Here is a 17,384-nt window from a genome sequence, read left to right as displayed (position 1 = left end):
AACAGAAGTCTGTAGAATCATGTGACACATCATTTATTTTTCAAGCTGCCAACTTGGCTAACCTATAAAATACTGATGAACTACCAATATGATTACTTCTAAATCCTCTTCTTACATTATATATTATAATTATATTATATATATATTATATATTTAAATGCATTTTAGATATAGGAGAAGGTTTAATTTATTTATTTGTTTGCAAACTGTAATTTTTATTTTTCGTCTCCCATATTCAGTTACATTATCTGAAGTGCACTAGGTTTAATAACTTGTACTTAACAGCTCTCTGATTAGCTCTCCATGGTAAACAAGTTTCTGAGCTGGTTAAAGTCATAGTCTACCATCATGTCATCTTGCATATGCTCAATCTTCTGCCTGTTGTCTGTAAATAAGATGTGTTGCTAGCTCCTAGGATAATATGTATAAAAACTATATAATTTTCCATCTGTCTTATAGGAAACAGGAAAAATATCAGAAAGAAAAATAAAAGAATGCTTCATGAGCAATTACAGCTGTATTCTAAGCCCAAATATCTTGCTATTCTAAACCATGTCTGATTCTACACTTCAGTTCATATTCAACCATCAAAAGACAAAATTATTAAAAAAACAAATAAAACAAGCAGATTTTACTTCTCTCTTTTTTTTTTTTTTTTTTTTTTTTTTTTCCAGAAGCTTTATTATTGACCTACTGTATAGTTCTTCATGCAGCAAGTAAAGAAAGGAGGCATAGCAACAGATAAATAATTAGAAATGATAAAATAATTCATTATGAACTACCAAAGATTCCCAAGAAAGGTCAGGGAGGCTTTCTAAAGAATCTAACTTATACAGTTTTAATGAGAATTGTTCAGCTGAAGTTTCATGCAATATTTTGGACATTTGTAGATAAAAGACTGGTATGATCTCTTTTTCTATAATAACAATGGAAGTTACATATGACCTTTTTTTCTCTTGTAACTAGATTTCCTAAGGTAGGGAGTCTTGACATAGTTCATTGTTTAAAGAGAGTTGTGTTCAGATGTCTGGTTTCCGGGGAACTTAGACGATGAGGGAACAGCTCTGGTCCTGGCCTTTAGAGGTCTTTAATTGCCACACACATTGCCTAAACACCTTTGAAGAGCTGAACCACAGCCTGATTTATCCCATTCTCTTGGTCAATCTACTGCTCTACAAAGTTATTGCCAACATATTACACCGAATATGAGTTATTGGATGACAAAATATACTACTAATAGCTGCTGTAGTTATAAAAAGTCATGTTTGAGTTCTTTGAACTTATCTTCTACGTCCTCTGTTTCTTCTGACATGTCATTTAGACATGTGGAAAGCAAACAGTGAAACGCGTTCTGTGTGATCCTATTTAGATTAGAAAAGTACTTCAGTATCATACCATGGGCATCCTTTTCAATTCACTTTTAGTAAAGAATGAACAGTCCAACTTCAGACCTGAAACTTGATAAATTATTTCACAGAAAACATTTTCAAGGAGTATGATCAACTTTAAATTACCAATGTATCAAATTTGTCTGTATCAACTTTCTTATATCATTTCTATCCACCATCAAATCACAAAGATAAAGTGACAGAGCAAATTTTGTTACTGGAGCTGATGATGGCTTACCTAAGCTGCTTCATTTGAATTTACAACAGAGCAGTGATTCCTGTTGCACATGGTAGATAAACTTCAGATATATTATGCAATGAAGTAGTCTGTTCAAGACCATAAGATTTTCCATACATTGCTTTGCTTTGCCAATATGACTTGGGTGACATTAATTACACATTTCCAAAGGCAGGTTTAAAATTTACAAAACTATAGGTTTATTATTATTATTATTATTAAATGATAAATGGCAAACAGGATGAATGAACTTTCCCTCCTCTGATGAAGCTTCCATGTCGATAAAATTTATATTTATTAATCTCATTAGTTAAACCTTAGGCTTACAAAGATTCATTTTATATTAGGAGTAGATTTTAGCAAGTTTTAGTTGTTGAAATAAATTAACTGAAGACAATCTGTATTCTCAAATCGTTTCTTGATTACTTGCAAAGATGGCTCCTTCCACAGTAAAGCATCAGTGAAGTCCTTGTATTATCTACCTTCATACACAACTTTCTTTGTAAAAGAAAGCTTTCTTCAATACCACTGTTTCATCATGGATTTGAGAGTACATTTACTTCAAAGACAGAATGAATAAACAAATCAGGTCAACCTCTCTTTCTTCATCTGAAACTCCATGGAACAAAAGTTGTATGAGATGATCTTGTAAAAAAAAGCAGCCTTTTTGTTTGTTTATTTTGTTTGTTTGTTTGTTTTTGTTTCCTACAACATTCCTTCCCACTGGCATGTTTATCACATTGCATTCATGTGCTTTAGAAATGCCAAATAATTTTCAGGAATGCTTATTGTCTCTTGATGTTATTTTGTCATCCCATATGCAAAACTGAAATTACATTGCTGCTGACTTTGGCTCAGGATGATTACTCCAGACTTAGAACCAGGACTGAATTTTATCCATAAGTATATCTCATAGTTTATATTAAACAAAACAAGTAAACAAACAAAACCCACCAAATTTATTATATAGATATTGCAATACCATTTTCGTTCTAAAATATATTAGAAACATGCTGTTTCTCTTCAGGCCTCTATATCAACAGATACAAAAGTTGGATGAATCAACCAACCAAAACAGATCTGTGATAAAGCTGGGCAGATAACCTGATATTCTGACTCCAAGGCCAACAATGTCACATTTACCCAGCATCATTATTAGTAGTAGTTAAAGTAACCGTAGCAGTGCTTTTCTTCTTAGAAGGTTTGATCAGAGTCTGGGACCAATTATATGAAGTACAATACTAAAAGAATTCAAAAACAAACAAACAAACAAAACCCACTTTTCTCATGGAAATAGCAACTAAAGAAAGAGATAAGTAACAAGTGTATACAGGAAAGGATGAAAAATGAGACAGTAAGACATTGTCATTTGGTGTGGTCTCTGTATCATCAATCTTAACTATACTGCAGGTGAGACCAGACTAATAGTCAGCCACAGCTTTGTTACATATTTGCTTTACCTCTTCATGAATGCAAACTTACCAGAAGACAACAGAAGTCTTTTCCATTTCTGAAGTTGTGGGTTTTGTAGAATATATAAAGGCCAAGTTAGAGCCAGGCAACTTTTAATATAAATAACAATTTATTTATATCAGGCCAAGTGAAGCTGATTAAAATGCACATCATTGAAAGATGTCTCCTCTGCTTCTGTCTTGCTTTCAGTTGTAGTCATTTAGATTTAAATTCACATTCACTACAGATCTTAAGTGCTAACAGGAAGGGAAATCCCGTCCTATCATCTCTGTATATATCTACCTGTAAAGACAAGAAATTTGGATTTTTGGTCATGTGTTTATTTCCAAGAACCCTTGTCTTTTGAATAGTGAAATAACCTCAGATTTTTGCTGGAGCTGTTTGAAAATTTCTTCTTGAATGTTCTCTGTACATAAGCCAAGAAGTCTATATTTATCTTGGAATCCTAATAAAGTTTATTGACCTGTGTTAAGCCACAGTGAAAAAGAGATATTGATTTCATGCATAATATATTAATCAATTTCTCATGATCAGTTGTTCCTAGGTATCATTTTTTCATATTATTTTATTTTGCTATCATATAAGTTACACTGAAAGATAAAGGATAATTCTACCTTGAATCAAGTTTGTCAAGGTCATATAGCAGTAAAGTGTAGGAAACTATTAAATCTTTTTCCTAATTCTCAGGTGTTGACTTTGATGCTAGTTTGTTCTCCATTCACCTTCTACATGTGACTACTACAAAACATAATGAATGTGTACCCAAAACAACAAAATGATATATTAGAGAAAGATTTAGAGTCATATGTTATCTTTGAAGGGACTGAGGACAAAAGAGGAAGGGGGAGACAAAATCTTTTTCTTTTTACTAAACTCTTTAAAGAAGTATTTATTTATTAATTAATTAATTTATTTATTTCTTACTGCGTGAATGTTCACAATGTACTAATGTCTTTGGTCGCAATTACACAGTACTTTTTTATCCCTGTAGTTGTTTCTATATATCAAAGTCAAGCTCTACTAGAAATTGAGGGGAAGAAGAAATTGAACAAATATCCAGCCATTCTTATGTAGGAATGGTGACCACATCAACAGATTATACATCCTATGAGAGCTCATTCACAGATTCATTACACACAAACTAGGAAAGCTTAATGTTTTGAGGAATATCAAGTTTCATATTAAGCTTGCCACTGAGATATTTAATCTTTCTCCTTCATAGTTTTTTTGTTTGTTTGTTTGTTTTAATTTATATATTCGAATAAGATGAGACTAGGACAAATACCATAGAGTGTTGGAAGATCTCATTCCACAGTATGGAAACATTGCTAGTTCAGAGGAATTTTCATATTCCAGCAGCATCTGCTAAAATGTTATTTTTCACATCATTAGATCAGGTATGAAGCAATAAAAAATAAAAGGTGTTTTAAATTTCCTTTTTGTTTAGTTGCTGCTACCACTTTCTGTGTTAGTAAAATCTCAAGCAAGAGCAAGATAACAGACTCCAAAACAGGAAGATCATAATCTATTTAGGTTGTATGTCATGGATGATGGTCACAAAGTCCTATTAAAAGTGAAGTGTCATAATTTGATTTTGATAGCATGAAAATTCTATATGTTCTTAATTATAGGGAGGAAGAGCTTTATATACTTTCTATATTTGTCTATACTGTCTATAAATATCAGAAATGAACTTTGACAGAAAGAGTACTCACACAAAAATGTTGTATGTACTGTGCTGGTAGCAAATAGCTTATTCTATTAAAACTTTCCTAATAATATATTTGTTTTACCATCAAAAAATGAGAATTGTGGCTTATTGAAAGTAAAAGATTGTGCAAAAAGAAAAAGTATCCAGTTCAAACTGACACTCTGTCATCTTGATGCTATCAGTGGTCATTTATCAGACTCCCCTAAAAAAGCATAAATTTGGTACATCTTGAAAGTCACTGTCAAGGTAATTCAACATGATCAGGATTTCACCTGGCCTCTTATAGGTGCATTGGTAAACACTTCCTCATATCATTTCAACAGTGTGATAATAATAAAGGATATTTTGGTCAATAAGTAAATAAGAGATTAAAACATAATGTCATTAAGACATCAAAATTCTGCCTGACCATTCTTTTCAGACTTGAACGGTCTAAAGTGACTTAAATACCTGGCTAGATATCATATGTCTAATAGATGAGTAGCTGGTTTCAATGAAAGGAAAAGAAATCAGTGCATTGGGGAGCACTAAGGGAGAATGATGACTAAAATACTGTATTAAAAGTCAGTGCACACAGGGCCATTTTGTACTTGTACTGTTTTACTTTTTGTAACTTTCCCGTCTTTTTCCATGCATCAAGAATATGATATAAATAGTAATGGTGAAACTGCCAAGTGAAGAACCTCAACTATTCTAAAGTCTTTGCTAAGAATGTAAATATTACTGATATTAATGCTAGAAAATGACATCATGTTTTAAGTTGTTAGATTAGACCCATATCATGATTTGAATGGTGTTAATGACAGCTTTGTTTTTGTGAGCTCATGTTTAGATAAAGTGATGCATTTGTTTCACTGCAGTCTGCTGATGCTGTCTTTAGCTTTTTCTCCACAACTTCTTGAACATCTCAGGACTTTATTCTGTCTCATTAACAGAAGACAATAAGATGGGTTTCTAGTCAAGACTGCAGAAGAGTCAAGATATATTTTGGCTTGTATGTTCTTGACCAAAAGAAAAACAAAAACAAACAAAAATTAAAAAAAAAAATCATCCAAGCATAAGCCTTTCACCAAGAAAACTAGATTTAACAGAAACAAACAAACTAACAAAAAACTTTACAGGTCCAGGTTAGTATGACCTGTGAGTCAAGACATCATCACACTGGAATAATTGAATTGCATGACCTAGCAAAGAGTCTATTAGCCTTTGTTCTCTCAGCTTTGGTCTCTTAGGAGACCAAGATCCAATTGTCTGCTCTGTCTAGCTTAGACTCTTTTTGCTTTCATATACAATTAAAACAAATTCTGGATTTGGCAGAAAGGTTGGGGAGTAGGAGAAAACAAAACTTTTAACTTTTTTTCTAGTTTTGGTTCAACTTTAAGCTCATTGTTATGATGTACAATTGCTTTATGACCTTAATTAATCAAGCAGCCATTAAACTCCATTAATATTTACATCGCTTCTAGGAATAAGAATTTCAATCTGATTCTATAGTAAATAATCCATGGCTTTACAGCATTGTAGAAATAGTAGTTCTTGACAAATTTCTAACAGATATTAAACTATTTTTGGTAACAATATTAAGAGGAAAAAAAATAAGTAAAAAAATAAGGTTTTATTGCATGGGCAGTCTTAAAAGTTTTGCCTGAGTCCAGAAATAATTTTCTACTATACTCAATCAGATAATGACAGGAAAAGGGGGAATGGTTTTAAACTAAAAGAGTGGGGATTTAGATTAGAGATTAGGAGGAAATTCAGAGGCTGGTGAGGCACTGAAACAGGTTGCCCAGAGAGGTTGTGGATGCCCCATTCCTGGAGGTGTTTAAGACCAGGTTAGATGAGGCCCTGGGCAACCTGATTTAGTCGCATGCCTGCCTGTGGCAGAGGAGCTGGAACTAGATTATCTTTAAGGTCACTTCCAGCCCAAGCTATTCTATGATTCATTCGGTGACAATGTCAATCAAATATTCTGTGAATTAATGGGGATAAATTTGAGGGTAGGGTTAATTTGTTGGGATATTTTCTAGTTTAATAAGGCATTTTAAAATAAACAGTAGGTGGGTGGAATTTTTAAATATATTGATGATTTTTCACCTTTTGGATTCAGAAGAGAAATATGTACATGTAAATCTAGTCTTAAAAAAAAAAAAAAAAAAAAAAAAAAGACATCCACTCTTTACAATAATGTAACTTCTGAATTGCTCAATGCAGTAGATTTTTACACTGGTGAAAGCTGAGTCTTGCCTTAAATCTTTAGATGGTATAATTCAGATGGTATAATTTACAATCTGAATTTACCAAGAGTGCTATTTTTAGTGGCACTCTTAAAGTAGACTTTTCAAGGGGCTTGGAAATCTCAATTTTAAAAAATCTATTCAGTTGTCATATGATGAAAGGATGTTACTCTAAGATGGATGTTACTGCAAAGGTTGACATACTCTTTAAGGAGGACTTGAGGCCTGTAGGTTGATACTACAGCTCTTCAGAAAGTTTAGCAAATAAATAAAATAGGGATTTTTTTTTTTAAAAAGCTTTTCTAATTAATCTGATCAACATTTCCATAATTTTTCAGGGATAGAGAAAATATTTCTTATATTTGGACAGTAAACTATAGATTATGACATCAGATTATACAACATAAATAACACTAAAAGAAAGAATTTGAATCAGGACCTTAACCGTGAAAACATATAGACAAATGGTAACTTACAGAGAGCATTATATTATGCAAATGTATATACTATGGTAACATCTGTCACTGAATGTAAGGGATTTCCCTCTTTCTCTTTTGCTGAAATAATTGTTAATAGGTAAACATATGTAGTGTAACAAAAATTTACTAGATTATATCAGAACAGCAAACAAATATATGCAGGATTTTTTATGGCATTAGAATGAAACATACTTCTTTCCACAGAAAACACACACTTACATAAAACTAATGCAGTTGAGCTATAGGAAGGGGGGTTTCTGTGTTTGTTTGCTTGTTTTTGGTTTTGTTTGTTTGTTTTTCCCAAAAATATACCATAGAACAGCAAGAAAACTGTGTTTACTCTAAACCATGTTTAAATCTCCTTTAAGTGTTATGTGCTACAATCAGCATCTTTTGACACCTTAATTTTAGTCTTCCCACAAACAAAAAGTAGATTAATCAAAAACTGTTCTCCTGACACCTTGCTGATCTAATACCCAATTAACTCCTGCAGTATTTTTCACTCTCATTGAACTATAAACGTGGATCATTCTCTCTTTTTTTCTTTTTTTAATTTTTATTGAAAATCTTACAGGTATGACTAAAAGTCATAGGCAATATCTTTCAGTTCCATTACAAAATCTGTCATATATATATATATACATACATATATATATATTTAGTACAACTAGAAGCAAATCTACTGAATTATGAATCAATGATTGTCTACCAAAGTGTAACTCAAAATTAAACATCCATGTTGCAGATGATTAAAATTATTTTGCTTTTCTCTGATGAAGCTGAAGGCCACTTTCACATAGTAAATTGATAATGCTGGGCTGCAAAAAAAAGCCTTAACGATAATTTCCATTCTCCCAGCCTTCTGTCACCCATACATTTCAGTACAAGGATCTTTCTTTCAGAAATACGTACTTTTGGAGTGATCATTCTCTATGTAGTACCTTCTATTCACAGATAAAATCCTGCAAACAATTCTGAATGACTCTCAGTAATTGCTGGCAAGTCAAATCATTGCAAGTTAGGTACAAGCAAAAGAGTTCGTAGGAGCATAGTCTAATTTAGAAACTCATCTACAGATTATCTCAAACAAAATAATCTGAAATAATACTTAAAAACACTACTTTACTTGATTATATGCCTTATTGTCTAATAATAAATCATGAAAGATAAAGTATAAATAGAATAATAAAAAAGTTATCTTATTCTAAGAAATCCTACTTCAAAACCATACAGTATTTTAAGCAACAGTAGTTTTCTTTCTGTTTTGGCACTCCTGAACCAGTGTAGAAATTATGTATACTGAGTTAACACCTTTGGGGAAAATACATATGTGCAGAAAGATCTAAAGATAGTTTCTGGAATTAATACCATTACATTGCTTAACATAAGAAAGAAATTTAAGAGTCTTTTACTGTCATCAGCAGCAAAAGATAACGGGAGGGGGAAAAGCAGGGTGTTTAAAGTCTTTGAAGTATATAGGATATTTGACCTTGAAAATTATATCTTGCATTAAAGACACGCCCAGCTACTCTGTGGTCTTCTTTCCAGAACTGCAATGTACAAATATTTTATTTAAATGTCTCAGACATTGTAGTGGCTCAGAAGAACAACTGTGTGTCCTTGTGGCTGCTCTCATTTCTGAGAGATGAATGGTGGGCTCAATTGCTTTACTGTAATTTCTCTATTTCCACGCTTCATTTATCTGAGACTGGAGAAAAATCAGCATGTTCTGACAAGTCTAATACCATGAGGCAGTAAAATGGACCTGAATTTAGTGGAGATTAGAGCTCCAAAATAAATATAATGCTTTATGTCAAATAATAATAAAAAAGGATAAATTCTCCTGTACAAATCAGAAGAGATAATAAAAAATAACAAATAGATAGCAACATATTTTCTATACCTACATGGGCATCACAAAACTTTTCAACCTTGAGGATACCACTCCATATTTCTGATTTTATGTGGTGTGTAAACCACATCAGTAAGTTGATGACAAACATGGAGTTTCTTAGAACAAATAGTAATATGTATCTCTTCATATATATATTCATAAAACTATCCAGGAATTTACAGAGACTTTCAATTAACTAAATTTGAAAAAAGCAGGGACAAACAAAAAAATGATCTGGGTTTTTGTTTGTTTTCATTTCTGTACTTTTTTTTTAGTTTAGCAAGCTGCATGCAGCATTGTAAAAAAAAGTTTGCTAAAAGGCCTACATTTGCAAATACTATATATTGTCATATGGTACTGAATTATATTTGTTAATTTGCTTCTTACACTTATATCAAAGACTTTGTGTTCTAGATATAGCAATACTGTAAAGGCATCTACAGAGTGTAATTGACTCATTAAGGTTACAGTGCATAACACTCTTGAAAGTGAGTTGCCTCTGAAGGTATCTTATGATGCTATCTATTTGAACATGTCTGAGCATTTCATTTTATCAAAAATGCCTCAAATGCTCATATGCTATGTGGTCAGTGCAATCCCTAGGACAAGTTTAATGAAGATATGTTCCACCAAGTCAAAAAGAAAAAAAGAAAAAAATATTAAAAATGGAGAACTATTTACAACTTTCTTCTGTCTGTAAAGTTGAGTTTTTTATTTTAGTATTCTTCAGTGCATTTTCAGAGAAAGGTTCCAAGGCTATGAGTATAAGCAGTCTGGTCCAGTCCCATACATATCTGCAAGCCTTTTAAAGCGAGGGCCCCAGTCACTGAGGTAATCGTAGTTCTGGTCAGAGTTTGAGCTGATCGAATCTAAGGAGCTGAGTGACTCTGCCACTGAGCCATTTCCCTCAAAGGCGTATGTCTGCAGGGAGTCATAGGGTGGTGCGCAGGGGTCCACATCAGCTTCTTTTAGTCTCTCCCAGATAAATTCCCTAAAAATTACATTATCTGGGATGCTTTTAAAAGTTGGTCTGCTCAAGAACTGAATCTCAGGTGTCACGTCCCTCCTGGTCTTGGTGTCTCGGATGATGTTGAGGTTTCTCAAGGCAGCCATGTCAAAAGCCTCAGTGTCTTCTTCTCCACCACCCTCATCATCATACCTGACAATGTTCTCTCTGATATCTCTCTCTTCATCAAAAATGAGGGGCTCTTTTTTCCGTCGCCTCATGGTGACAATCAGCAAGACGAGAACTGGAATGCAAAAAGACTGAAGTTTTAGCAATACTAAAATTTGCTCATATTTTGGTAGTGGTTGAAGCACTCATTAATTTATATGGATAACGACACAAGGAGTAGCAGGTAATTTATAGAGTTAGATTTCAAATCTAGCAGGTTATAAAATGGCTTTTAAACCACGAGCTTTTTAGATGTTAAAGAATCTATTTCAAAAAACATTGTGAATTAATGTTTTCTTCTCTAACTCTATATCCTATGCTATCTTTTAAATGCAAATTTTAATACTGTTTCAGTATGAGTGTTACAATGTCATAGCTATGAAATAATAATAATTAAAAAAAAAAAAATTTCCTGAACTCTTAATTGCCCAAGCGGTAAAAGCACATTTGCAAAGTAACTGAATAGAATTTAATGACCATAGTTTGGGAAGTCACTGAATTAAAGTATATGGCCAATCTCTGCTGGGAAACAAACAAACAAACAACAAACAAACAAACAAAAAGTCTTCCTAGACTGGTGAAGACTTAATTATTAAGCAATGTGTAACATAAAACAGTCTTAGCTTGTGGACTAAAAGAATATATAAGAATGCACTTTCCTTTTAAGTGCAAAGCACTGTTCTTCAGATTTATGAATTACTTCTTATGAGAAATTCTAGGACTGAAATTTGCTGGATCAGCCAGTTCTAGACAAGGTAATCATTTTAGAATTATAATCCTTAAATTTTTCATCAGACTGAAATCTAATATTAAGTGTCAGTGACAGCCAAAAAAACTGAGAAAAACAAACTCAAGATTCATCTTTTTCAAATACAGATTTGGTAGAGAAACACCATTACTGATACACAAAGTATGGAACCTGCAATATGAATATTGCGCCCATATGTGGGACATGATGAAATGTGAGTCATATTAATCACAAAGTGATTAATACTGTCCTGTAGCATCTGGATAACATTTGCTGAGTTAATGATAATCCTAGAAAAGAGCAGGCATCTCTACGACTGTAAAAATAATGGTACATTGAAAAGTAAGTATCATTCCATATTCAATTGATCATTCCTTATAATATTATCTATATTTTTAATGTTAAGAATATACTATTTTTTATATTGAAATATCTAAGGTTTGCCATCATTACTTACAGTACTTTGATATGCCTACTAAATTCTGTATACATTTCTGAAAAAAGGAACAACTGGTTGAGATAAAATTAAGATTGATATTCTCTAGGCTGTCTCAGAAATGCCCTCCATAAATTTAATAATACAGAATATGGTTGAAAGCCTTTCTTTTCAGGGAGGAACTTTTGAAAATCATTATCAATCTAGTCATTGTGAGACATGACTTAGTATGGGGATCACTTGGTTAGGATTAAACCAGTCATTCAGAGATTGTACATGTAGAAAACTGCTATATTTCCACTGATATTGTCATAATTTCCTTTGGAGTAATGTTTGTTTAAAAGGAAAACTAGAACAAGTTCATTTTTTCCCTTTTTTAAATATATTAATATTTTAGGAAAATAAATTAGGAAAATATTTTTAATTTATTTATATATATATATATTTATAGTAAATATGAGGTACAGGTTCAATGATCCATCTATTAACAGATGTCTTATGACTTTATAACACTTCAGTATCATCATCACTCTTTCACTTTTTTTTCCTCCTGGCATCTCACTGAATTATGTCTTGTGTATTAAATTCAGGAGCCACTGGTTTGGGGCACTTTGCTTTCAACAGTATTTACATAAGTAGTTTGATGATATAGGATTTTGACCTTTAAAGTGTTTTTTATGAAATTTCAAAACATTTTGATCATTGTATAATACAAATTAAGTTGTAAATTATAAAACAGATAACATAAAATTATCATAATTATATAGACAACAGTTGGATTCTACTCTTACTGTTTTTTCCTTATTATAAAAGGTATTTTTAAGTGAGAGACAAATTAGGTTGTTGACAGTACTAAAATACATTTAAGTCAAGATTGCTATTGATTTCTATTTTTTGAGCATTTTTAAAATGTATCGACATTTTTTATTGCCAAGTAAGTAAGCAGATAATCATTTCCTTTAATCAAGTGCACGTGTTTTCACACCACTGTCATTCTTAACAGACTTAATTTTCAAAGTTAAATACCTTTAATAAGTGAAAAATATGAAGCTCAGTAGGTAAGTCTGGCTGAAGGTGAAATAAAGTCATGATGCAATGAGTGTTTTATGTAGTATTCCTTATACATCACATCCCCGTTTGAAGTCAAGAAAAATATGGAGTCTTTCTAAAGGTTAAACCTTTTAGCATGTAGATGGCTTTATGAGATTATTAATTTATCTGCATTCCAACAGCTATGAACAATAATGTTTAACCTCTAAATGAACAAAGCTTTAGCTGCATTTCAGCAACTGCACAGATGTATACAAGTGCAAACCACATTATATTGGTAACTAAATAAAGTGAAAATGATTTGTAAAGCTTATCCATTTCTCATTGTCATTTTTACCCCTAAATTTATCACAAAAGCAGAGATCAAGTCAGTGACTGTCTGAACATATAGAGAACACAGTATCATAGAGAAGAAATAAAACACAGTGAAAAAGTTTTAGTAACACATGTATTGTACATTTTGGCCATTGTCTCTATACCAGCACACCAAACTGATGCCAAGCTGATGAAATGTCAATACTGATTCCGTATGCGATTAAAATAAATAAATAAATGATATTGAAACTAATGATTATAAGTGAATAACTAAAACTAATAGAGAAATATCTAAACTAACTTTTTGTTCTGGTTTACCAGAATTGTTGGAAATGTTTATTTTGTTTAATAGGTACAACAACTGGCAGAACCTTGGCATTTGTATTTATATTATCTGTGATAAAATGTAATTTTATCTTTGTGTTGGTATAACTACAATCATAGTATCAGTAGTTTCAGTTCACCTAAATCAGTTTTTAAACTAATGCCCTTGAATATAAGAAAAGTTTTTAGTTTGCTACATTGCATTGTGCTTTGTGGAATTATTATCACGTTTTCACTTTAGTGTGATCTTGCAAAAAGTTAGGTTTAGTTTACCTGTGCTTCTCTGTTTTAGCATTAAAATTTCTGTTTGTACTCAGGGCAACTACAGTGTCATTGTAAAGAAGCTATAATAGCCCTCAAAAAACCTAAAGGAGAAGCCTACACTCAGAAACAGGCAGAGCTGTAAAAGGACAGAGCTAAATCACAATCATTATCATACCCTGTATATACTTCGCTCCTAAGCCTGGCATTTACTATAGCAGTAAGCCATGTCAGCTGCAAATGAACATGCCATTGCTTTATGCCTTAGGTGTGTCATGAGTTATAAAGTTGAAGATTGGAGACCCTCAGCCATCCGAGAAGCACACAAACCTGTTTAATTACACATTGCAGTTACTAGTACAGTCAGAAGAGATTTGAGAATACAGAGGCCAAGACTCAGGAAATGTATATTTAATTTCCAGTTAACAAGCTTCATGTATAACTGTTGCTTAATCAGTTTAGATTGCTTTTTGCAAAGTGATTGTAACCTTTGAATGCCTAGACTGAGTAACATTAGTAGGCTCTATAATTTTCAGAAAACAGGTTCTGCATTGCATAGTCAGCCACCTTTTAAATGACTCAATTTGAATTACCTCCAAACTGAAACAATTATTGATTTATCATTTTTCAACTGTAAGACCCAGTCCATACATACTGCATTGTCCTATCCCATATCCATTTTACCCATTTAGTCATAAGATCCTTATTACTAGTACTGTTTCTTCCTGTTTAAGAGTCACAAAATTACATGGCTGATTGTATTAGGCTTTTGTAAGTAATATGTTAATATTACTTACAATTATTTACTGGTCCCTTAATTGAAAACAAGTAATACTTTAAATCTGTATTTCGAAAGGTAATCAACCTATCATTAACTTGTAAAATCTAAAGCCAGATTAAGAGGAGGTTTGCTACATTGTTTTGAGAAAAATGCTGGGGCTAATAAATTTTATTCTGAAATATGGAAGATAAAAATAACGAATTTCTATTGCTTCAATACAAATAAAATATTTAACCTCTCAAATATGATTGGGTTATTTACAGGTGAATATTATTTTTGTATGTATGATTTTATGTATACATTTTATGCTAAGCACTTGTTACAAAAGCAGTTATTTTGTCTGGAAGATGCTAACTGAAAAACAAATTACATTGAATTAAATTACCATGTAATTTTAAAAGCAGGTAAAATTCCTTTTTACTTCTCTAAAAATTATGTACAGTCTAAAATAAATACAAACTAGCTTTTCATATGCTTTTAATAGAATAATTTGCAAGCAGTTTTTTTTTGTTGTTTGTTTGTTTGTTTGTTTGTTTTTCTTTAAAACACAGCCTCACTGCAGAGTGAATGATTATAGAGGTTTTAGGGTAATTAACAAAGTACCGGTGAAGCTTGAATGTGGAATAAAATTTAGAATTTAATCTCCATAAATCAATCTAAGAAGGAGAAAAAATGTGGTAAAATGTTTATAACTTTTAAAATTATTTAACTTTGAAAAAAAAAAAAACAACTATGCCACATTATATGTGATTATAATAAGTTGGTATAATGTAGTAACTTTTTTTCTTCTTACAATCACTGAAACCATTGTGCTTGTCTAAAATTGATCAGTTGTTTAAGTAAAAATAAGAACACTAAGAAATCCCACTGAGACAATCCGAGTCTTCTTTTAGACAAATGGTTATTAGGCAAAAGGATGTGTAGGGAGGAACGAATATCAAAGCATATCATTCTAACTTTAAGCAGATAAGAGTTTGTTGCAATTTCAAGATATTACAACCAGAATGCATTCATTCATGACAGTTATACAAATCTCTCCTCTGCTTTGCAACTGAAACTTACATTGAGATGACATTGATGAATGTGACTGGATTTGCAGTGTATTTTAAATTTTAATCAGAGGAAAAAAAAAAAAAAAAGTTTTGATCCAGTAACCTGTCTCAGCCCTGGAAGCACACAAGTTTAAACTTATTTTTTATGTAGTACTAGTTGATCTTCATTATTTTATTTCTTTGTTTGTTTGGTGTTTTTTGTTTCCTCATTTTTGATTTTTGTTTGTTTCTTTGCTTTCCTTGGGAATTAATGTAAAAAGAAAATTCCGAGCATTATTGCCATTCAGCTGAGCCAACAACTGCCTTCTGGGAAGAAATAAGAGAAAAAGAAAGGCTCTGGAACAAGACAAGCAACACTTGATTAGTGTTTCACTGGTCATCAGTGATGCTTTGGTACCTCTTCTTTATTAAGACTGATACCAGGAATAAAGCAGCTGCAGGATCCAGCAACTCAGTGCAGGACTCAAAGCCAAGTTTAGCACAGAAACACAGACTAAACTGCCTTCAACTCCGAATTGTATCCAGAAGGAAAAGTGATGAGATTACATAGAAATATCTACTTGGATAAACAACAGTAACACTTTCAGATAGCTAAATTTGAAGTCCAATTCTTTGACAACTAAAATCAATGGTGAGGTGGTTGTCTGTCAGATTCATTTTCAGTGCACAACCAGTTATTTAAACACTATGTTCGCATAGTTTATCCTCAGTTCTTTACGAAATGCTTGTTCAGCACAATCTAGAAGTGACTGGGATAAAACCTCAGGTTACCTTATCTATTGGTTGTGTTTGAGCTGTGCTACACTGAGTGGAATAAGCAGTCTCTGGCACAATGCTGTGTTTCCACTGAACAGTCTTCTTCAACTACGGTATAGAACTTCAAATATGGTTCATATTTCTGAGAAGCTCATGCCCAGGCCAACCTAACTTTTAGCTACAGTAGTTTCTAATGCATTATTCAGAAATTCCCTTGTTTATATATAACAGAAATGGTGACATTTCAGTTTGGGTTTAAGTTAATTGCTATCATTACAGAATTCTTAAATACATTGAACCAATGTTTTCAACAGGTGATTAATGTCAATTAATGTCCATTAATGTCAATGCCATTTGATACAAGAGAAAAGCCTAACATTATATATTTATTTGAAAATATTTTTTCCTATTTGTTTCTATTTACCTGCATGTGCAAATAAAGTTCATTTGGGAATAGATATGGACTAGAAATATTGCTAGAGGAAAATGTATTAAAAATGTTGATTAGAATTGTTGATGATCATTCATTTGTATTTCTCCTTAAGCCTTGGTCTTTACACATGTTGAGTGAGATTAAACAACCTTATGTTTTTAACTTTTTTTTTCCTTTGGTCAAAAAGCTGAAAAACTTGGGAAATGTCTCCTATACACAGACATTGAGTAAGTTGTTTGGGTTCATTGTAGAAGTAGTGATTTTTCTTATTCTCTAACAACAGTACAAGAAGATTCCTTTTTCTGAGTCCTTTGGAATTGTTTGTAGCAAAAGAAACATTTCCTTCTAATGGCTTACTGTGAGGTGAATCAGTCAATGAGAAATTTCCCATATGTGGTTAAAATACTGGCTTGAACAAAAATGCAGACAAAAATCTTTTGATTTGATTTATGATCATATAAATTTGAGGAGACTTCAGTCTTCTCCTTCCCCTTAGGCTGATATGTGCAGTAAAGGAATAGACGAATCTCTTTAGTGATAACACTCGTGAGAATTCTTGTGTGCTGAATCAGGACCTTTTTACAGTAGATCTCTCTGACAATAAGTAAAATTGCACCTCTCCTTATCTGCATATCAC

General features: G+C 32.2%; 1 protein-coding gene across 2 annotated transcripts in view; it reads right to left on the bottom strand.

The window, feature by feature from the left end:
* Window positions 1–6,983: 6,983 nt before the first annotated feature.
* LOC101798188 (cadherin-7) overlaps window positions 6,984–17,384 on the bottom strand; it is a 90,449-nt gene continuing 80,048 nt past the window's right edge. Inside the window, exon 5 of one of the 2 annotated variants that reach the window (XM_021271417.4) lies at window positions 6,984–10,667. In XM_021271417.4, the coding sequence (XP_021127092.1) occupies window positions 10,174–10,667 (494 nt within the window). In that variant the 3' untranslated portion in view covers window positions 6,984–10,173. The remainder of the gene's footprint in view (window positions 10,668–17,384) is intronic. The other variant, XM_027451920.3, reaches the window with a different exon arrangement.

Source organism: Anas platyrhynchos, chromosome 2 (assembly GCF_047663525.1).
Source record: "Anas platyrhynchos isolate ZD024472 breed Pekin duck chromosome 2, IASCAAS_PekinDuck_T2T, whole genome shotgun sequence".
Taxonomy (NCBI): Eukaryota; Metazoa; Chordata; class Aves; order Anseriformes; family Anatidae; genus Anas; species Anas platyrhynchos.
The sequence above is the reverse complement of the archived record's forward strand: the minus strand, read 5'-3'. Positions and strand labels throughout refer to the sequence as shown.